Source organism: Thermobia domestica, chromosome 8 (genome assembly GCF_964235325.1).
Source record: "Thermobia domestica chromosome 8, izTheDome1.hap1.1, whole genome shotgun sequence".
Lineage (NCBI taxonomy): Eukaryota > Metazoa > Arthropoda > Insecta > Zygentoma > Lepismatidae > Thermobia > Thermobia domestica.
Window position 1 is genome coordinate 206,437,668 of NC_137461.1, and position 24,642 is coordinate 206,462,309.

Genomic DNA, 24,642 nt, shown 5'->3' on the forward strand with positions numbered 1-24,642 from the left:
CCTGTAACAGCTGTCTGGTTCCTATAAAGTTGGTATATTATTCTTCTGTCTCTGTAATTTACTTATCTACTTTCAGATTCTTCAACGCTCTGAACATGATATTCCAATCTACGTTGTCAAAGCTTTCTCTATATCTACAAATGCTATCACAATTGGTTTGTTCATTCTGATGTGCTGTTCCATGATCGATCGTAGACTCAGTATTGCTTCCCTTGTTCCTTTTTTCCTCCTGAATCCAAACTGGTCCTCTGATAACCGTTCTTCGATCTTCCCCTCTATTCATTGTGTGATAATTTTGCACAGTATTTTTGATGCACGGGAAAGCAAACTTAACGTTCTCTGTTCTTCTGATTTCCGTGCACATTTTCTCTTCGGGATAGGTACCAATATGCTTTTCTCGAAGTCTCGTGGTATTTTTCCCGAGATGTACATTTCATTAATAAGATTAAATAATTTCTTCTTTGTTGCTGTTCCGAGATTCTTAATCATTTCCATTGGTATTTGATCTATTCCTGGGCCTTTACCATGTTGCATTTTCTCCAAAGCATTGTCAAATTCGCACTGTAAAATTGATGGTCCTAATTCATTTTCATCGACGTCTTTTTCCTTCTCTATCTCTTCTTCGTTCATAGAGTTCTTCAATGTATTCCTTCCATCTTCTCTATCTCTTCTTCATTCATAGAGTTCTTCAATGTATTCCTTCCATCGTCTTGTTATCTGCTCCTCTTCTATTAGCGTTGTTCCGTCCTTGTCTATGATAATGTCTGTGCGTTTCTTTTTCTCACCGAACTGTTTTCTAACCTTTTTATATGCCATTTCTGTATTGCCTTTGACTATATTTTCCTCAATTTCTTTGCATAAATTATTTATCCAGTTTTCTCTGGCCTTCTTTGCTTCTCTGTTGATGTGATTTCTGCACCTTCTGTATTCCTCTTCTTTGTTTGTTATTTTGAACTGTCTTCTTTGCTCCATCATTTCCAATATTTCTGCTGTTATCCAGGGTTTATATTGGGTTCTCGTTTCTCTTCCTATGTGCTCGTCGGCAGCTTTTGTAATCCCTACTTTCATGGCTTCCCATTTCGAGTCGATGTCATCCCCTGCTAAAGCTACCGTAGACGTCTCTTTTCTGTCGCATTTGCAAATTCCCTTTTCATGTTTTCATCTCTTCTTAGCTTGATTGTGTTCCTTCTTTTGTTTGGTGATACCACTCGTTTCCTCTTTAGTCGGAGTTCGCTCTTCATCAAAACTAAATTATGGTTTCAGTCAACGTCTGCTCCTGTGCAACTCTTACTGTTCTTCACTTGATTTCTATATGCTTGTCGGACCAATATATAGTATATTTGATATATTTCTTTGTCTACTGGTCTTGTCCATGTGTATCTTCTTCTTAGTGGTTGTTCGTTACAGTCAGATTATGGCTTTTTCAGAACTCAATTAATCGTGTGCCTCTCGCATTCCTTTCTCCTAGGCTGAAATTCCCAGTTACATTCTCTTCTTTGCCTTCGCCGACTACTGCGTTCCAGTCACCCACGATGATTAAATTGTCCTGGTTTTCAACTTTTATACTTCTATTTGCTCATAGATTCCTTCTACTTTCTCATCTGTGTAGCTTGATGTAGACATATATACTTGGATTTTCGTCATATTTCTCGGTTCGGGTGCTATCTTCAACATTATTATCCTTTCATTATATTTCCAACTGCCCATAACTTTCTGTCCTATCTTCTTATTCAAGACAAAACCGACTCCTGCTGTACCGTTTACAGCTCCTGAGTAAATCATTCTGAAGTCCTTGCTCCACATGTCTCCTCCATCAGGTCATCTAACTTTGCTGATTCTCAAGATATCTATCTTCATGCGTTCCATTTCTTTCTTCAGGTTTTCCAGTTTTCCACACTGTAACAGCGATCGCACATTCCAGGTTCCTATCCTGCAGGGGTTTCGTTTGATGACGACCGAGGAGGCCCTGCTGTGTTTCCCTCCACTGCCGGGGACGATCCACTGTGAAACAGTAGTGTCGTATTCCCTAATATTACATTCTCTTATTTCTCTTTCCATGTTGTTTTCTAGGAACTGAGTGAAGTGGGGGTGTCCCAGGTCCTTCCACCTCGCAGTAAGTCAAAATATATATAATTGCATACCTATCGAGTCCTCGACTGGAGACACGAATTTCACTGTATGGCAACGTCGTAGATGAAGAACCTTAGAGAAGATCTACCAATCCATAAAATAGTTACATCAATTCATTCCAGATGGCAGTTAAAGTTGATAGACATTGACGCTAGTACCACGTATTAGCGTAACAATCGGTGTAACCGCTTGATGGATTTCTAGAGCAAAGCTAATGGTTCCAACTTAATCTACGATGTTGCCACATAGTGAAATTTTGATTCCTCATAGCGGCTGAAGGAGGCCCTAGAGGGTATATCATTATATAGCATTTTCGCTTTATTTTGACCTGAATAATAGCGCTCTGTTGTCCGTGGGCGCCATTTTTAGAACACCACACACATACACACACACACACACACACACACACATATATATATATATATATATATATATGTATAGTCAACTAATTAGAAAACAAATTGCCCTCCCTCCTCCCGTTGGTCTAGTGGCTGTCCTGCGTTCGATTCCTGGTGCAAGAGCATTAAAACTGAAATGCATTATGGTGGTTCAGATTGGACGCTAGACTGTAGATCCACGTCTCATATAGCATCAGTGCTTAAAAGGGATGCTAAACTTAATAAACAAACAAATATAGAAAACAAAATTGAACTCTGCTCTTGTAATTTAAAACTTTTAAAACTAAAAGTTAGCGCAGGAGAAAACAGTTTATTATCTCTGTACGATCTTTCTTGATCGCACTATCCTGATAATGTAATGCAAATGCTAATCTTCATATGGACAATATTCTTGTCATAATGTCTGGTAGCAGCTCCTAGGAGTATAGAGTTTATACCTAATTACTGAAAGTGTTATTCTTTCCTCTTTGTGTGTAGTTTCTCTATTTGTATATTCTCTGCATTATTGATATATTGTCTTCCATTACAGAATATTATTGATGAAATAGTTCTAGTGCTGAAGAAAGAAGAATCACATAAAGTATTAGCTCAAGGAATAACAGCATTATTAACATTAGGGAAGTTGATGGGCGATAATGCACCCATTCATCACAAATTGATCAGTGTTGCGAAGAAGGTAAGAAGAATATATGAGGACATAAGAAATTGGAGATTATATGATAATGCAGTTTAAAATAATAATCTGTTCAACACTGTGTATGCTAATAACTTAAGGGACTCAGTGGGAAAGAGACATACACCAAAAATTTCTAACGATTTAACTTTTAATTCGAACTTACGGCCTCTGCTGATTTACATGCGATCTGTCATAGTTTCGTAATTCTGTTTTGAAATACGCCTTCGAATAACGCTTCAGTTATTCTATTTTGAGACTCTTATTCTGATGAAAAACTATTTTAAGGCGTGTATGTATTTCTTTTTCTTCTTCTTCTTTAAGCCCGTTAGCGTTGAGCGTAATTCAAAAGCAGAAGTGAAAATTTTGACAGGAACATTTTCTAATGGAGGTAGGATAATAAATGCACTGGTTAAAACGCCTCCATACCTGAAAGTTAACTTTTTCAACTCTTAGATGTGTTACATACATAGGATGATAAACTAAAATTATCATTTAATATGATTTTAAAATGGTTCATGGTGTTGTTAATTTTGTAGAATGATTACGTATCATAGGTACATTAGTAGTATGGAGTTATCTTCTATATTTATTCATAGGATAGTAGTAACGATTGGTTTTTATTCTGTGTGGTATATGGTGTGTCTGAAAAATGCAACGTGTTTTGTCTCCTATTTCTCAAATGACGCATAGTATTTTTTAAAATAAATTTTAGGTTTACGTCCACTAGCTACACCATGTATCCTAAGTGAGAATGTGCTATGTTCATACTTTGAAACATATTCATTAAAGACGAGTATTCTGACCACTCAGAACTTTTCACTCTTGCACAAAGGCGCCATCTTGAGTGTGAAACGTACATCGGACATGTATAGCTCTAGTACAGTATGTTTGCTTTTCAAAATATGTACAGAGTGATTACAAAGTCTCGATTCATTTGTAAGAAAATGACTTCTTTCTTTCTCTTAAGTGATTTGAAGTTGGTCACCCAGCAACACAGAATAAATAGCTGTTGTGTGTGCAGTACCGTATTAACAAATTCAGCTCGACTTCACATGCTAATTCCATAAGACCAGCGTATTCTTTTGGATGATGCGTGTGGAGTTTATATTACTGTTGTCTATTTATTACACTGTTTATCGATACGACAGATCTTCCGTTAATACTTAGCATTCTTCACAATACTTGTTGTTGTCAATTTCGAACTAATTGTCTTATGGTAGCCGTGGTGGGAATAGAATTTTTCAGGTGAAGTCTGCCGTATCCTCCTGTTAACGATAATTTCCATAAGCGTGTAAAATCTTTAGTTATACTCTTTTTCCTAGGGAAACATCTTTCAAACCAGTCATAAAAGAAAAACGAAATCAACCGTTTTCACAGCCCTCATGAAAACTTTTGAGAAAACAGGCAATGTACAGTGCCTGTTTTCGCATGTTTTGCTCATGTGCTACAGGTGTTACGTGTAAAGTAAATGGTTTGGAACAGAAACAGGCACTTATCCGGGAAATAACGCCTGTTTTTGAATGTAATAATTCTTGTCCTGACATGAAATCACATGTGTGCACTGTACATTGACTGATCAGTACCTGTGCGACGCGCATGTGCATGCAATGCTCAGAAGAAAATGTTGCGGGCTGCAGACATGTGCAGATCAGCGAATGTAAGTTCATGTGTAGTACGTGGTATTTAGTGAAAACGTGTCTGCGTATGTAACGGTACCAACACATACACTGTACTCCACCGATATTGTAAACATGTACATTTGCATTCCAGACCAGCCGGTATTTTAAATGTTGAACGAAAATTTTCTGCACATTACATATAATGTGTTTTTTTTTTTTTTTTTTTTTTTTTTTTTTTTTTTTTTTTTTTTTTTTTTTTTTTTAACATATAATGTGTGTTCAGTACTCTCGAACAATACTAGAATAGCACTGGTCGTCTTCCTTTTACATGCAATGTTCAGCGGATGATCAGCTGCTGTTGAAGAGAAAACACGTTAAGATCAGTTTGCAAAACATGCAGTCCACAGATATTGCGTTCGGTTATAGGTACAAAACATGTGTTTTCCAGGTACAAACCAGGTGTTCACTTCTACCTTGTTTACCTGTGTTTTTCCGTTTCCAGGGACTGAACACGCAATGTTTTTAAAAAACATGAGCACATGATCAGGCATAAAACAGTGTTCCAATTTCAAGGGTTTTCCAGGCGCATGTTGTACATGCGCATGTACAGTACGTGTTTTTTTCTGCTGGGAGAAGTAAATTGGATTAAATAATTGCTCTGCATGTAAATCATACTAAAAAGTTACTGATAAAACACATTCACTAAGGAGGCGCCAAATAGAACATTTAGTTTTCAAGTTAGAACAGTCGCCATCGGTAAAATAGGAGAAAAGTAAGTTATTCAAGAACAATACATATTCAACTAATAAAGTTTACTGAACGATATATAATTAATCATGTTTTCGTTGTACATATGGGAATGCAAAACAACAGTAAAGAAGTCTTAGATTGCTTTGTTCTCTGTATGTAAGTAAAATATAATTTCGTCTAAAAATCAGAGCTTTGAGGTTATTTTCGAGAGAAGTGGCAATGAAGATTTGAAATCTGCGTTGTACTGCTGTAGTACAGATGAACACAGTTTTATAAAGTTGGCGGATAGATATGCAATGTTCCTAACTCGTATTTTTATTATGTAAATTTTATTATCCAACGTGGCCAACATATCGTGTCTAAATGTTTTGGTAAAGTTCAATCTTCGATTTATTATATTGTAGGGAAAATTTATTGATAACTTCATCTTATTTCTTGAAGGACGTGGAATCCTGACTTGTTCAAAGTAGTGATTTGTTATCCTCTCATGCTTTTTCATCCGTAATCTCTTCATTGATTCTGGTTTTGGTGTTGCGTTTTGTCATATGGATCTGTCTCACCATATTCGAATTCACCTGATGAAAGGGAAATGTAGTATTACTCTTTGTAATCAGATAATACTTTCTCTGCATTTTTTTTACAGAGCTTAACACTGTTTTAATATTTTTCCTATAGAAGACAAGTTTTAATTTCCTTGCTCTTTTTGTATAAAATGGAACACGAGTCCAATTTTTAGATTTTTGTGGGAGTAGTTTCATTTGTGTTATTGGTTGTCGATAGTGTATTGGACTTCATAATATCATTTCTTTTGGACCAGTACAAATATTCATTTCTGGTCAGAGTGGTTTGTTATATTTATTCTTCGTAATTTTATTTACATCATACAGGTAATATAATTCCAATCAATAGCACAGAAGCAGTGTCACAATAAATTGTTATAGACCAGGTAGGTTAGGTTACGATAAGATCTTGGTACCGATAAATTCATCTTCATTTAATTTGGATTACAGGAGCAAAAGTTCGATAGAGTACATAGTACTATTTTGATTAATATGACCCATAGAACTAGATTTACTAATTAAATATCGTTCGTCAGTAATGATATCGAATATAACACAATACACATATATAATTTATTGGCCGCGGTGGCTCAGTGGTAGAGCGTTCACCTCTGGTGCTTGGGGTCCCGGGTTCAAACCCTGCTCCCGCCAAGTGAACTTTGTGGTGGACAAACACCGTATGCGTGGGTTTTCTGGGAGTTTTCCCGTTTCCTCCCACTTTCTTCATTCCACCATTTCATTCATCTCTCATCATCACCGTCTCCTTTAGCCTAACCGGCATAACTCAAAGATTTCATTTAATTTTTTTCAAAATTCGTCACATATTCGTTATTGACGACAAATTTAGTATCATTAGAAGTTGGATTTTTAAAAAAAAAAAAAAAAAAAAAAGCTTATTTGATCATATTAACCTTTCGCTGCGGAATTAAATTTTCGAGTGGTTCCTGGGAAAAGTGCAATTAAGCAGCCAAAAGGGGAAATTTTCATATTTCCTTGAAATATGGTGTAAAAACACCAAAATATCTATTAGAAATACATAAATTGTATAAACAGCTGAACATGGCAAATTCATTGTATTTTCTAATAAATTATATATAATACATATTGACAAAGTGAAAATTATACAATATTGTGTGACATTAGTGGTAAAACGTTATATTTGAAATATATAAAATCTATACATAGCTATATCGTATCTCAGGCAACAAGTATACGTGTGCCACATTACATTACAATCAGTGACATTCACAGTGCTTTCTGTAATATTTCGTAGTGTGATATTCCCTGAAACATGGTGAAATACACAGAGCTGGTTTCTCAGGACAGTCTGGACAGTAAAATGTTTGCTTTCTTTCTTTCGTGTGCAGAAAGCAACGCATTATCACTACCACATGTTCCGTATACAATGAGTGACTGTCGCAGCGAAGTATAAACGAAAATAGACGTGGACTAAAGTCGATTTTCGCAACGCAAGAGTTAATCAACGTATATAGCTTCAATAGTAGATAAAAATAATAACCTAAAATTCTCTTAGATCCCTAAAAATCAAGAAGAAACCTTTAAACATGATCAACTAAAGCTTCAGTTAAAGGATATTGAAGATCTAGATAAAAGTTCTACGCCAAAGAAGAAAAACCCTCGAGAGAGAGACCGAAACGAAACTATAATTTTCAATATTTACAGTTACATCTCCTTGGAAAGTTGTTTATATTTAAAAATCAAAGTGCCATGCTAAAGAAATTCTATGAGAGTTTGTGAAGCAAATAAATTAAATTTTTATTGGTTCTATTATTGAAATGATTTCGTCACTAATTAGGATTTAGCTACTCATAATAAAAATTATAGATTATATTGTAATGTCCCACGTGGTATTGTGTACAAACAATTTTTTACGCTTATGGATAAACACCACCACATGGTTTTACGAGAGGATACTACACACCACGTGGATCCACTAACAACCTGCAGACGACGGACTTCTGGCTCCTCCCACGAAGCAGACGACGACTTCGGAGCAGCAGCACCACCGCCGTTTGGGGATCTATAAATTCGGCAGCCGACAGCGGATCTGTTCCAGTTCACTGGAGTCCCTCCTACTGTTTGCTTCGGAACATTAGGAGTAACCTAATCTCAAGCCTCTAGTCTGCTTAGAGCCTCTAGTCTGCTTTGGCTTTTCCTTTCTCCTGGCTTAGCCTGCTTCGGGGCTCTGTGACCACCTAACCTCCTCACTGCTTGCCACGGAGCATTGGGGAACCCTATCGCCATTCTGCGTAACCCGCTACGGGGCTTTGTAGAGATCCTGTCTGCGACCTCTCGATCAAAGACTACCTATATCTAAATTTACAAACATAGAGAAATTACCTTTGTAGGTTTTTTTTTTTTTTTTAATACTGTTTTTAGTGAATTTTATAATAAAAGCCGGTAGTGGGAATCGATTCCGGACACTCTTTTTATTAACGCTCTACCTACAACCTATATGGGACAGAGTTTTACAATATTGACATACATACAAATAAATATTAAAACATTATTTAGAAAATCTAAATAAAATTAAGAACTGTAAATTTTTTTCTTCTTCAGTAACCTTTGATGTAACATCCAGAAGTTTCAAGGAAATTAGGTGTTTGATTTTAATGTAAGTTTCATTCCAGTATTGTAAGGAACTTCTGTATAAATCACATGTGCAAAAACTCATGATCGATTTTTACGTTCCTGTAATTTATTTACTAACAAAAAATGGAACACTGTAGCGGAAGTTCAGTTTCTTTGCAAGTGGAAGCCTAATCTTCTTATTCATTTATTTTGATTAAAAACCAAAGAATTTATGTCAAAAGGACCAATGTATATGGTGTCTCATGGGTCCCCTTTGGTTCAGTTAAGAGCAAAAATTGCTTAGACTCTCCTGTATTAGCTGTATTCTGAGAAGAATCTTTTTTTTTTTCTAATACGTTACCACAAAAAATAAATTTAACAAATTTTAGTAGTAGCTAAAATAGAAAAAGTAAAAACTGAGATAACCTAAAATACAATGTACGTAATAAACATGTAAATGATACGTATTGAAGTGAAATCTCGAATTTACCTTCCAACGATCGTGTCCTGTACGCTAAAGAAAGTAGATAAGTCATGAAAGTTAATGACAATAGAGCAAGTGGAATAAGAATGTGATGATGTCCTTTTGAAGCCCATATGGCTTGATCTAACCACTCACTCCCTTGTAAGAAGGGCTAGAGCCATTTGAGTACATCTGATATATATCTTTTCCGTAATGAAGGCTGACGATTTTCAACTGAAACATTGTATGTACTCACATACAGATAACAACGAAAGATAAAAGTGCAAATGCCAAGTTCATTCAGTTGTTTGCATCACATGTAAAATCTTGAGACAAGTATTCATGGAGTAATTAGTTCTTAATTATTTTAAGCAGTTTGTTTTCAGATATTTTTCTTTAATATTAAACGCTTAAATCTTATTCCCTGTAGAGTAGTTTTATAAAATACTTAGATTATCCATTAATTTTATTATATGTGAAATGAGTTTATATAAATAAAACAAATTTATTATTTTCTTGCTAGAACTTAGGCGATACTAGTCACGCAGTGAAATGTAAATGCTTGGAACTGATAGGACAGTTGTTACAAGTTGAAGGCCAGGCAAGTGATGTGCAAGGAATAGTGCAACTCATTGGAGAGTACACCCATAACCAAGAGCCTCGTGTACGAAGTGCAGCCTTTAATACAATGGTTAGTTGATAGTATGTATTTAATTAAACGAACTGGAAGCATCTGTAGCACAGTCAATCTGTTTCGTTCCAGATAGCTAAACTTTGCACTGGTTCAGTATTCTTCTCTTGTGTTCAGTGACTGAACAATAGTTTTCTCTGGTAACTTGGTAGTGTTCCGTTTTGCGTATGTGAAATAGATATTTTGTACTTTGATCTCGGGCGTTCTGTACACAGTTACGTAACGTTATACATGTTGGTGGTAATGTAATTACGATACATTTTGCTACTTTTTTTGGTATCATGCTAAAGATTAAGATGGTGCTTTAAATCTACTAACAGCGAGGTGGTGTATAGGGAAGCTTTGAGGAAATATACTGTGTAAATGAAATGCGAAAATAATGTTGAATTTGTAATAGTGCTATGGTTATGTGAGACATCGTTACCAATTATATAATTGACAACAATGATTGATGACAAATAATTTGAATACAAATTGTTATGCTTTAGTTGTTGATTTATGAAATTAGTTCTAACAATTTTATCTTCTCAAAAAACATTATTTTACATATAAGTTTCGTCATTTTTTTTTCACATGGAAACTTTATTGCCAAACACAAATGCACCTCTTGAACTATACAGCTTGTGCTATTTTTCGACATAGTCGCCACCGACATTGAGACATTCGTCGTAGCGTGCAATTAGTTTGAATAAACCACTCTGGTAAAACTCGGTGCCCAGCGGTGCAAGGAATTGTCGCACAGCTTGCTCCATCGCAGCATAGTTTTGGAAATTACGTTCCGAAAGTGCGGCTTTCAAAGCAGGAAACAGCTGAAAGTCCTATGTGGGGCAAGATCGGGGCTGTAGGTAGATGATCCAATCTTTCCCATCCGAATCGACGAATCTGATCTTGTGTAAGCCTCGCTGTATATGGTTTTGGGTTGTCGTTCAAGGACACAACACGTTTACTTAAGAGCTCTGGTCTCTCTCGTCGAACGGCGGACATGAGTTTGGTGAGGATGTCGCAGTAGCGTGCCGTACTGATGATCCCTTCAAGTAGAATAACACCTTTCACGTCCCAAAACCTTTCCTGCGGAAGGGGACACTTTGATTATTTTAATTCCGTACTGGTGAACTGGGATCCTTCCGCGTCATTGAGGTGGCCTTGGTTTCTGGAGTAAAGTGGTGCGCCTGCGATGATTCTGAACAGGAACTCATTTCTCAAGTGATCGAGGCTGATTCCCATTCTTGCACTCTTGTCATTCGGGGTCAGCTTTCTCGGCACCCATCTTGCAGACATCTTTTCGGTAACCCAGCACATCATCGAGCATGTGATGGGCCTAAGCACGACCAATACACAGTGTGGACGCAACGTCTGACACTGTTATGCGCCTGTCCGCTAACACCATGTTCTATACTCAAGCAATGTTGTCTTCATTCGTGGATGTCGAGGAACGCCTACTTCAACTTTCATCTTCCACATTCTGCTTTCCTTCACTGAACGTGAAACATCAGCGATCAACCATTTGACGAGACATGATCTCTTCACCATACACGGTCTGTAGGCGTTCATGATGACGGACACACTAGACCCACGTACCCATTCATACAAGATAGCAGCACGTACTTCCATTGTAAGCACACGTTTCTCTGCCATCGTGATTTGTACTCGAAAACTTCAGACACGCCGGTCTGCTGCTACTCTTTTCTTCTGCGCTCTGCGCATGCGTCATTTCATTTCCGCTGACTCTTCTTCCATCGTTGAACTAGCAACTGGTGTGGTTTCTTATGGCGATTGTTTCTTTCATCTCGTGTACCATCTTCTTGTTCAAAACAAATTACGAAAGTTACTTTCGGAACGTCCCTCGTATTTAACCGGAATAAATGACACATACATTCTTAAGAAAAATAACAAAAACAACGGATGAAAACAAGCCTGGTCGGTCTCTCCAAACATTTAAGAAGAGAGAACCATAATAATTGCATGTCAAGATTTTACACACATCACTGAAAGATAATTATCATATTGGAATCTATTTCGATGAAAAAGAAAATAAATCCAAACCAAGAAAATTTAAATATGTATAACTTACATTGGTATATAATTACAATACGTGTAGAAAAGTGATAATTGGAAGCATAGATAATTCAATCGTCGTCTATTATAACGACTTCTGTATTTCCTGCAGCACATATTTTGTAAAATTTCTGCACAGAATATCCTTTTCAGTTCATCTTTCAACCTATGTATCCGATCTTGAACCTTTTCGTGACTATGGCTGGCAACTATAGCCGAAATATTGAAGTTTCAAAGTAATAATTGAATCATTTTTTAAGGCAAGTTTCTCTTTAAGATGATGTATATTTCAAGTAACAATATGCGTGGGACAAAGATAAAAACACGTAGAACGATTAAATTGCCAGTGTGAAGAAAACAAATTACATTGTTGTTCAGTATTGCCTTTTCCTTTCTAACCTAAAAGAACTTCTTTCTTTCTTGGTACGTTTCAAATTTGTTCTTTTAATGTACATGTGATGTTAGTGAATAAGAACCTCAAGTTAGCACCTATACTATGATAAAAAATCAAATTATAATAAAAATTACGTAACTCTCTACAGCACGACTTAAATCGATTTAACTCACGAAGATGTGAGTCTCGTGATAATAAAATTTTGATTATAAAGATCTCTAATACATTGTTTATTTTTTTAAGAAAAGAAGGATAGTGTTATAGATTTAGTTTGAACAATGTGTACTCTTACTAACACATTGAAAATAGTAAAATTCTGTTTTCCAAATCAAAAATTAGTAAGGGTGTTACGTTTCTAAAAAAAGATTTCTTGTTTGAGTTTATCTGTTTTAATAGTTGTGACATTAAAAACACGTACAGTCATAAGAAAAAGGTCGCTCCTCTTTTATGGCTACTTACTGCTGCTGTACAGAAGTATTGTAATGGTTTAACTTGAAATAGCTAAAGAAGCTAAGGCATTCGTTTGGTTTAATTTCGTTGCAAATGAGAGTATAAAGCTGTTTGAAGAAAGCTACATGGCTAATGTTTCTTGAACATGAGTGTGCAATGTAAAGGCAGGAGTTCTAACGGAACGAAGAAATGATCGTGACTGATTAGGAGTCAATAAAAAGGGCAATAATGTTGAGAGACGAATACTCATACACGATTTGAAGCCATTCCGTACTCAACATTGCTAATTGTTTTTTATATATATTTTTACAGCACCTGTTGTTTTCTTTCCTTATAATGATACCCCAGCACGGAAACGGAAACCTAAATAAACGTAAAGTGAAGTTAGTGTGGTTTTTGTATATAAATAAAATAACTATTCTATTAGGCCTTGTTTCCATTTTGTACTAATATACAATAACACACTGAACAAGGCTATGTGATATGTAAAAAAAACACTGTCACGTAACAGTTTCAACACAATAACTGTGTCTTCATCAGACTTCCACTCCTTCTCTGATGGAAATATTGGAAGAGGAGAGGAAAATATTGGAAGAAAGAGTGGAAGTTTGATGAAGACACAGAGATTGTGTTGAAACTGTTACGTGATTTTTTTTTTTTTTTTTTTTTTTTTAACATATTTTCACATAGCTTTGCTCAGTGTGTTATTGTGTATTAATAAATAAAATGTATCTCATTTCGTATTTGGAGGGTTGTCGGTTTTAAATAACATCTTTTTTCGAAACATTTTTTTCCCTTTCTTTTGGCATTTCTAATTGCAATTTCGCATTTCTAATTACCATACTAGAAAATAGTGAAAACACTATTAAACATCATGAAACCTACACTATAAGCGAATTTACTAAATGCTTCATCAACTAGGGAGAGTAAGGTAGAATTAAGGAAATAAGTGGTAACAGAGAGGCTGATATTTTGTGAATTGTAAATTTCTAATTATACACTTCCATTTTGTTTTAGCTGACCCTTCACGAGCGAGGCATGAAATTAGAAGAGTCTCTCTATACAACAGTATGTGAAGCTCTGCAAGATGATTACGAGATTGTTCGGCAAGTGGCCCTTAAACTTGTATGGGTTCTCAGCCAAACTTACCCTGAAAAGTAAGTACACCAAAGAATTCGTTAGCTATTTTTTTTCTCTGTATTTTCTTTCGTTAAATTATTATTTTCTAAACAACAGGTTATACAGTTTTACCTTAAAAGTTATACATACATTGTTAAAAGTAAATTCTCATTCTTGTCCAAATATTTTCATATTGAGATGCATCTCTGTTGTATATCTGACATTAACTTAATACAATTTTGAATTGTGAACTTGAACGAGATTGGCAACACTTAAAAATTTAGAAATCGATGTGTTAGATTGGTTACTTTTGTGTGTCTTGGGTAGGTAACCAACACATCCAAGTACGTTACGCATTGAAACCTGAGTATTCTTGCATAATAAAGTAAATTATGATATCTTAATATATAATTAAGCATTGAAACATTCAGCATAATTGGAAACTTTTTCTTTTCTTTTCTCGGAGCTCAGTTTGTACGGCTATTTTCGTAAATGAATTTTAGGGTTAAGGAACATGTTTTAGATTGAGTTTGATAAGGAATTGTCAATTAATCAACATCATTTAATTAGCTGTAACTTTCTTATGTAAACCAGGAAATACTTACAATAAAAGAAATAGGACAATCGTATTTAAATTTGAAGTTATAATGACATAAGAGTTGTCCAACAATATTTTATATTAGCTGAACTCTGAAAATGAAGGTTGTACTGAAACGTGAGCATGCATATATATACTAGTTTTATTTATTCTATATCCTCCAATATTTCAACCTCTAATGGTCTTGAGCTCTTCGTCGGGGCTGATTGTTTCTTAAAATAATAATAATAATAATAATAATAATAATAATAATAATAATAATAATAATAATAATAATAATAATAATAATAATAATAAATAAATAAATAAAAATAAAAAATAAAAATCGACGACTTTTGTAGTTCACATACCTTAATGTTCTTAGCCGCAGTTTTACCTTAAATATGCAGAATTTAAAAGGTAAACAGAAGGGCTGCAAGATTCCTTGGTTTTATCCCAAATCTGTAGAATTTTAAAACTGATTTGATGGGTAAAATAATAAATATGTGAACTTGAAAATCTATTGCCATTCTTCAAAAATCCTCCATTGATATCACTGTTGCCGATTCACAAGTCTGCCTAGTGTATATTATCATATACAGTGTACTACGAGATTCATGTAAATATATATATATATATATATATATATCTTTTTACCCGGGGTTGCTAACACAGATGAAGTTGAGCGCGGGAGCATGCCGTAGCGTTCTGTGCTTCCTACAGAGTTAGAATCGTCAGAGCGGAATTGCATACGAATGAGTAGCAGTAGGGTGAAATGCATGTACGAGTGAGTAACAAAATCCCGTTAAATGTGAAATGCCATATGATTTCTAAACGCCAAAGTACAGAATACAGCTGACATCCATTGAGAATTGTGTGCCATTTACGGATCGACAGTAATGAATGAAAGGAAGGTTAGACAATGGTGCAGAGAGTTTCGGGAAGGATGTTCAAATGTTCATGATGATAAGCGTAGCGTTCAGTCAGACGATCTAGTGGAACGCGTTAACGAGAAAGTGCGATCCAATCTCCAGTTCGTAGTAACTGAACTTGCCAAAGATTTTGACTCGTGCCTGCAAAAACAATCCATCGAATTGTGACTGGAAAGCAGGGTTGTCACAAACTGTGTAAGGTAGGTGCCAAAAATGCTGACCAAGTGCTCACGATTTTTTGGCCCGCTAGGGATGACCTCTACCCTCATATAGTGACAAGAGTATGAATATTGTGCCCCATTGAAAGTCGAAGCAGCAGTCAGTGGAATGGCGGCATTCTGGTTTTCGAAGAAATTCAAACGAATACGATCAGTTTACAAAATCATGGAAACTGTGTTTTGGAACCAAAAGGATGTGATTCTTGTGGAACCATTCAAAATCGGCAGAGAGGAATGTTACGTTCTGGAATTCTTCTGATCCATGACAACGCCCTCACACACAGCTACTCGTACTGTTGAGAGAAATCAAAGATTTCGATGGGAACTGTTCAGTTATCCCGGTTACGACCTCGACCTTACCCCCGATATTTCTTTCTTTTTCTTCACGGGACAAAATGGCTTCCATCGAAGCGTTTCAACGATAGTTCAAACAACACAAGAAGAAAATTTAAGAAGGATTAAGATAAGGAAAGCTCATATCTAAGTTGTCAAGTAATTAATAACGAACTAATCAAGGAAAATAATGAACTAATTTGAGCTTGTTCCAGGTTTTAATATTGAACATAGTACAGGGCAAATTAGTCCTAAGTGAAACTGAGATAATGACCACGGTTATCAATGAGCGATTTTAACCGCCTTCGTGTCATTGGTATATTTACAACTTGCTTCCTTTTCTTGTGCAGTAATGCGTAATTATGGTTTAACTGAGATTTTTCATTCTCGCATAACCATGATTCCATAATAGCTCTAAATAGGTATAGGTTTCGTACGAAATTTTAGTAATAATATTACTACATGAAGATTTCTTTAAATGTTTAGATAAGGTTGAAATTTAGCATTCGTCTAAAAATAACATTATTCTGTGAAAGGAAAAAATAAAAAGGAAATGATAGTAGGTATTTCTAATAATATTGGAACATGGCTAAGATCCCAACATGGCGCCCACCTGAACTTTTCTCAGCCTTTTTTTTCTTTCTTTATTTTTTCTCTTTTCTCTACTTCTTCCTCTCTTTATTTGATGAAACGGTATAGCAATCTTAGAAAAATAGTCTGGCATATAATGCTATATATTTTAAGTAGCTGCAAAAGGAACACAACATTTTTCGTTCCCAAAGAAGTGTTCCATGGATGAATAAATTTTAAGGAAAGTGTAGTTTACGAACACTAATACTGGAAGAGTGAGTACGAGAGAAATTCTTTAGTGTTCAAATACTTTTGATTGATTATGTATTAGCATCACATATTTTAGTTACATATACAGTTTTCGTTCTTTTCATGTGTTCACAGCATTATTGTGTTGCCAGATAGCGATGAGGAAGTGAGATTGGTGGACGATGCATTTGGCAAAGTGTGCAATACAATTAACGATCTGTCAATGCATGTGCGCACACAAGCAGCTCAGCTTTTAGGATCAATGACTCAAGTCAGCCCAAAATTTTTGCAACAAACGTTGGATAAAAAGCTCATGTCAAATATGAGGGTGAGTAAAAAGTTTATGCCTTTATCAAAAATCATGTGTGTAACTATTCATGTTAAAAACTTGGATTCAGTCTGTGGTGGAGGTACATGAGATTCATGTCCCACTTTAAACTTTAGGTTCGCATCTGTCTAGCTGTAATGGAGAAAAATTCAGAAATTCAAACATGCACACAAAGTAGTCGTCGTCTTTCTCACTTCAACCATAGGTTGGTGGGCAGCATGGAAATTTTAAAATTTTTCACTCCCTTGGAAGAGCTGTTTTATACTTTGATAAGGTATCTTCTTCGTAACTGCATCTAGATATTCTATCCTTGGTCTTCCTCTTACTGGTTTTCCTTCTGCTTTTCCCTCTATTAATACGGTGATCCAATCAGAATGCCGAATAAAATGGCCAAACATACTATTTCTTCTTTTTCCTATTATCTTCATAATCTGTCGTCTTTCATTAGCTTCCTTTAGTACGTCTTTATTCCTTTTCCTTTCGGTCCATGATATGCACATCATTCTGCGCCAAGACCACATTTTAAATGCAACAAAGTAATATATTCTAAATAGTCTGATGTAGTATAACTACTTATCAATCCGAAATTTTTGTAATATTTAAATATTCAAATTTCATACATAAAATATATGTAAAAGTTTTAACTTTGGCCTGTGTGCAAATTGCCAATAGTTCGCGTGGATTGGATCAAGTCAGGGTTATTTCAAAATTCTAAGTTCTTTTGCAGTTTACACTCGAAATCCTTTATGATAGTCTCGATGATTAAGATTTTCCAAATTTTAATTAGCATAATGTTCTCATCTATCATAATTCTGCAAATAGCTTACCAAACAAGCATTTATCCTTTCGCCAACTCCTGCGTGAGAGAACACTTGAAATCATGAGTTACGAAGACCATCCAGATAATTGTGACAAGGGGAAGAACTGCAAGTGTGCTGTCATAAAATGAAATTTGCAGTTACGAATGACTAATTTTGTGACTTTTGGAACCCAAAGGTTCAATGCCGTATTTACAATAGCTCTGCATTGACTTCTGTCCTTAGCTAACGTCAGGGGCGGATCCAGGACCGACTTCTGTGGGGGGGAGGGGGGGGTTGTAATACTGTTACTTTTAAGGGCTCCAAACTTTGGGATGGGTTTTATTTATATATAAAAAATAAGAAAGTTTCCTCTTCTGAGGGGGGGACGATCCCCCCCCCCCCGATTCGCCCCTGGCTAACGTAATCCAGTTTCTATTTTGTATTCCTGTTTCCATGAAATCTGTCTTAACGCTGTCCTTCCATCTTTACCTAGGTCTTCCTAATAGTTTTTTTCCGATAGGATTTTCAGTTAAAATTTTGATATCGTTCCTACTTTCTTCCATTCTGGCTACATGACTTGCCTACCTGAACCTCCTGGACATTAGACCTTAACAATTGTTAGGTAAATGATATAGGTTACGCAGTTGTTCCGTATGAAATTTCCCTCATTCCCGTCCCTTGTGGATCCAAGTATTCGCCTCAGAATTTTATTTTCAAATACTTTCAGTCTACTTTCTTCCCTCAAAGTAAGAGATTATATTTCGCAAACATACAGGACAACAGGTATAGTTAATGTAATGTTAATATATATTGTAAACTTCAGATTCTTCTGTAGAATTCCCAAAGACAAAAGAGTTAGGGCTGTATTGTAACACTAATTCCCTACTTTCAATCTACGTTTAATCTCTTCGTAGACATGGTTTGGTCTTTAATGTTGATTCTGGATATTTGAAAGTGACTACTTTGTCGAAAATATTATTGGATATTTTAACGTATCCATGACTTGTAGTATTACATTTACGGCGAATTTCCAATATTTAGTTTTCTCTGCATTGACTTCTAAACCAATGTCTGGCAGAGTTTAATAATTAAACCTCTGCGTTTCTTTTATTCTAATATCATCTTCTATCAGGTTGATATCATCAACATAGCCCATAACCTAGTAAGTGCCATTCAGCTCTAAGCCCTGGTTAGTGTTTGTAGTTTTCTTTGTAACATATTTCAAAACAAAATTGAATAATAATTACGGCAACGTATTCCCTTGTTTCTTACCATTTCAACGTGAAAGCTCATGGACAAGTATTTCTCTACTTGGACTTTACTTTGGGACTCATTTAAATACATTTTTATTAATTATTATGAATGATTATGTGTGAAAAATAGTCTTGATTTCCGATGAACGGTGGATAAAACAGACGCTACTTATGTAAAACTAGTTGAGTCCAGGCGTGAAAAATGGAATCTTTGGCTTCACATTTGGAAAATATTTAAAAATTGAAATATTAATATAGCTTCATAGTTAGATCATTTATAATATTTAATCGGGATTAAATATGATATTATTAAATGAGTTCCCTCCGTTTCAATTAGCTTTGAAGAGACGTAACCGATCTCTTCCTCCCAGTTTTAGAATAGCCACATTACAACGAAACTCTACCGTTTTTGATTATAAATAAAAAGTACTGAAGTAACTTACTTGTAGAACTTTTTTTAAAATTCCTTTTTATGATATCTCTTTCATGTTATAGAATATCCTGTCTCTGAGTAAGAATACAAAGCTTAAAAGAACTTCGATCGGTTTCAATATTAAAATTAAAAATAGTTCCTCCGTGGTTAGGTTTCTTGTTATTTGTGTAGGAGGTTCGGTTCCATCTCTAGTGGGAGTAAATGTGATTAGAAACTTATATAAAATGTAGGTCCACGTTTTGTATAGATGAATTAATGGAAAGGAATGTTAAACATTCTAAAATATGCTTAACCTCACGTTGGTGTTAAGGTTTTGTCGGAAATTGCGGTAAATGTAAATAGTCTTTTGTTTTATTTATAGAGAAAAAGAACAGCACACGAACGTCAGTGGGAATCAGTGACATCTGGTGAGTGGGCTAGTGGAAAGAAGTGGGCAGATGACGCTCCACGGGAAAAGGTGGATGCTGATTCTATTAGTTTAATGAGCACTGGTGCATGTGGCGCATTTGTTCATGGTTTAGAAGACGAATATCTAGGTAAGTAAGCACATATAATGAGAAATATCAAGTTTAAACCATGCCGTTTATTTTCTTATTGTTGTTAGGAACTTTTGAAAGGAGAATGTTAATAAGTGTTGTACTTTTGAAGTAATAACAATTTCAAATTTTCTATTGCTAAATCGAGCTCCTTCGTGGCTAAGCGGTTAGCGTACGCGCCTTTGGCGTGGGAGACCCGGGTTCGATTCCCGGCGGGAGCTCATGAGGTTCGGATTCCACGTTAATCAGTAGGTCCACGTCTCATATAGCCTCGCTGCTGAACAGGACGTTAAATTCAAAATCAACTCAACTCTATTGCTAAATCGTATGAAGCAGTTTTAGAATTTCGTATGTAAACAAAGAATTTAGGGGCCGTTCATGGCAAGTTGGTTAGCCGGAATACCCAGGTTTGATTCTCAGTGGAAGTTATGTGTTCGGCTTTCAGTTAAATTGTATAACCACATCTGTTATAGATTCATTGCTGAAAAGGGATGATAAATTCTGTACATACAAGCAAAACAAAAAGTAGCGAGTTTAGGATTTGGCGTGTCTTTTATAAACTGTTCGTTAAGCCATATTTAATTTCTATTAGAACAAGGTGTAAGATTTTCTGTTTGTTCATTTTCCAGTTCTAGTTTTTCCATTTGTTTCGATTAAGTATGTTGCTAACACGTACAATAATATTTTGTTTCCAGAGGTGCGCAGTGCTGCTGTTGATTCCTTGTGTTCGTTGGCACTTAATAACCCTCAATTTGCAACATTATCGTTGGACTTTCTAGTTGATATGTTCAACGATGAAATTGAAGATGTACGATTAAAAGCTATCGATAGTTTAACCAAAATTAGTCAACATATCGTCCTCAGGGAGGATCAGTTAGAAATTATCCTTGGTGCTTTAGAGGTAAGGAGATTGAATATTATATTTAATAAAACTTAAAACTTTTACTTTATGGTTTTAAATGTTTTATTTTGTTATACATATTCCAATGCGACCTTTCGTATATCAGAAATTTGATGTTAAATCGCTCATAATGTGGATCGTAATGTAGGCCATGTTCGTTATTTAATTTTGTTAGATGTAATTGTATAGTTAAAATGTACTGAATACCAATTGAGAAAAGCAAATATCCGAGTTAGCTACGTTCCAAACTCGTACTGAGGTCTCGTTGTGTTTTGTATAGTACATGATCAAATAGTACAGGTGTTAGTCTGATGTAGAAAAGTAAACAGACGTTATGAGTCGGACAAACTGCATCAGTACTAGCCAAACAGAAAGATTGTACTCACTACTAATTTCGTTTTTGGAGACTTCGATGTTATTACAGTTCTAGCTACTCTAATTTTTACACATGTTGCTCGTCGAATTCTCTCTTCCTGTAACGATAACCTGATTATTTTCCTACCTAATTAACAAAGGTTTTACTAGCTTCGGTAATTACAAGAAGGCTGCGTAGTTGTTCGACTCGATAAAGTGTGATGCATTGAGACTTGTTTCCTAGATGAAAGAACGTCTTGTACGGAAAGAATATAAATGTGTTTTAAGCTTCCTCATTGGCTAAGACGTTATGTGATTGACCTACAGCACTAGTGAATGATCACGCTTTATTTTCAAACTTATAAGTATTTACAAATTATCACAAGTATACTTACCAAATAAATACTTTCCCTTTACCAAATTTTCTATTATATTATAATATTTTTCTGTGTCCGGTTGTTTCAAGTGTATTATTTATTCATTTTTGATGTTTACAGAGAAAGACGAAAGCTCTTAAAATACTAGGTTAATTTAAAAAAAGTAATCGATGAAATTCCAGTTCAAACACTACTAATTCCTTCTGGGTAAGAGGTGTAGTATTTCAGATCCATATTATATCATGATCGAACTTTCTTAAATGGAGACAGAGGAAGGTAGTCCATCTGAAGTAAATCGTGAGCTTAACTAATGTTTTCTGCTTATTTTACAATCAAGCGGAAAACACTTACAATAGCAATTTTGACCTTTCACTTCTTACGTATATTCGGTCGAATAAAAACTATTAGGCAATCAAAGTCTTAATTGTTTCTAGTAGGAGCCATAATTTGATTACAGAAGTCTATTTACTCCATTTCAGTGATAAAATCCTCTTTTATTCTTGAAAACTCTTATATTTGTTGTTTGAAAATAAAAATGGAAAATTTAATATAACGTCATGCTATAATTGTTTAAGTCAAAGGAAAATAACGAACTTCCTCTTGCCATATGATTAGGCTACACACTTTCGGCATGAGAGACCCGGGTCCGATTCCCTGTGGGAGCTTATGTGTTTCGGATCCCACGTTAAGCTGTAGGTCCACGTCATATATAGTCTTGGTGCTAAACGGAACGCTAAACTACAAATCAACCAACCATCTACTAATGAGTGATGAAAGAACTGGTCAAATGAAAATTGGGGAATTCCAAGAAACCCATAGAGAGGATGTGTCAGCCTAAACTAATGAGCATCTTTTATGTCTCATGATATTGAGCTAATGATGATTTATGTGAGCTAATACTTTTATGTAGTGGCACTGGTAAATATTAATGTAGTTCACTTTTTATTTTAGGATTATTCTATAGATGTACGTGAAGGACTTCATAAAATGCTTGCGTCGTGTAGGCTGTCTACGAAAGGTTGCCTGCAAATGTGTGTCGAAAGCCTATTAGACAATTTAAAAAGATATCCTCAGGTAAGGGTTTTTTTTTCTTTTTTTTCATGTCAATAGAATGTAAGTTCGTGACTACATCGACATTAAATTAACAGATGCCCGGGTCATTTGTTCCTCTCTTCGTTTGTCCAGTTTGGGTTCTTATCGAGATGTGTTATCTTAGCTAGAGGACTCCTAAGAGCTGGAAACTGGAATTAGAGACAGTAGATAGACAATGCAGTTACAAGGACAAACCAGCATCGTTTCTTTTTATAAATTACATAAACACATTTTACAAAAAATACTGCGTCGAGTTCTCTATCACTAAATTAAATTAATTTAGTGAATGATCATAAGAGTTTTTTATTAAATATGTTATTTATTGTATTTTACAATTTTTATTTGTTTTTTATTTATTTATTTTTTGTTTTAAATTCTTTAAATTTTGCTATGTGGGACAGGTGATTTTATTTCCTACACATCACATAGAACTTGAGAAATTCTCGGAAATGTATGATTGATTTTAGAGCGATATGAATAATAAATCATTGAGAAAAAAAAAAAGTACTCTATTACATTGTGTGTTAATATTTGTATCATTACAGGATCGTCGATCCACGTATCAGTGTTTACAGAAAATTGGTGAATATCACCCGGAGTTGACGTTGCCTCTTGTTCCAGAGTTGTTATCAATACATCCGTTTTTTGACACACCTGAGCCAGATGTAGAAGATCCTGCATGTATCCTTCTGGCCAAACTTCTGTATATTTGTTCAGTCGTCCATACATTGTCCCTAGATATTAGACAGAAATATGTCGAAGTTAAACTTTTACTCTGTGTGGCAAATATTACGTTTCTTCACTGCCTACATTTCAAAATCGTACGGGCTCTATCGTCTGTCAAGTCCTTATCCAAGAACGTAAAGAATATCTTCATGTCTCTTGTCCTTAGTAGCCCAGACGATGAAATTCGCAAGATTTCAATATACAATTTTTGCCACTTAAGAACATACCTAGTAAGAACTTAGCATTTTAAAATGTATTTCATGCGTTTTATCCGTCTAATCTCTCTCTAAAGTCTGAGAATAATCAGTGCATTATAACTGGGGTCTGCAATCACTTGTCGCAGACTGAAGAGTTTTACTGCATGTCGTCATTATATGTTGTACATATCGTATTTATATACGTATTTCAGTTTTAAATGATCGATTGTTGTTTAAATTCACATTATCTCTAAACTAAGTTTTAATTCTGATAATAAAAGTTGTTAGAAAATCGATTTTGTATGTAAATTTTTCTTTATCCAGTAACTTCTGAATGGTTGGGATGATGATTTGTAGTTTTCTGCGGCACAATGATAGTGTAGCCTAATTTGCAGCTAAGAGTTCTGCTTGTTCTGAGTGTTCAATTCGTTCAGAAATTATCAGTAAAATAAATTTTATCAGAATAATTTGACTTTTTGAGTTTCACTGAACAAAATATCTCAACAGATATTTATCTTAGCAGCACTATCATTATCATTAATACTAATGACCTATATTTATCCTGTGAAATCTGTGCATGTAATTTCGACATGATGGTGATAATGATGGTGTTAATAATAATAATAATAATAATAATAATAATAATAATAATAATAATAATAATAATAATAATAATAATAATAATAATAAAGGGTAAGAAGAGTATGAGTTTATTTACTTTAATTGGGGTAACGCATATTATGTTTCTGTTTTTAATTTCTTCTGGTCGTGGTCATTTGATACTGACCAAAGCTTAAAACTTTACTTTATTTTAAATTATAATTTGTAACTGTTTCGGATATCTAGCATATCCTTCTTCAGACACGATC

The 24,642-nt window shown here is 35.0% G+C and overlaps 1 protein-coding gene across 1 annotated transcript in view; it reads left to right on the forward strand.

Annotated features, from left to right (window-relative positions):
- The window catches only part of IntS4 (integrator complex subunit 4), a 49,969-nt gene that overhangs the window by 9,477 nt on the left and 15,850 nt on the right, over positions 1-24,642 (forward strand). The window contains exons 4-11 of the mRNA XM_081769404.1: positions 3,058-3,204; positions 9,712-9,879; positions 13,796-13,935; positions 16,912-17,104; positions 19,952-20,126; positions 20,822-21,027; positions 22,710-22,832; positions 23,396-23,531. Coding sequence (XP_081625530.1) covers positions 3,058-3,204; positions 9,712-9,879; positions 13,796-13,935; positions 16,912-17,104; positions 19,952-20,126; positions 20,822-21,027; positions 22,710-22,832; positions 23,396-23,531 — 1,288 coding nt within the window. The remainder of the gene's footprint in view (positions 1-3,057; positions 3,205-9,711; positions 9,880-13,795; positions 13,936-16,911; positions 17,105-19,951; positions 20,127-20,821; positions 21,028-22,709; positions 22,833-23,395; positions 23,532-24,642) is intronic.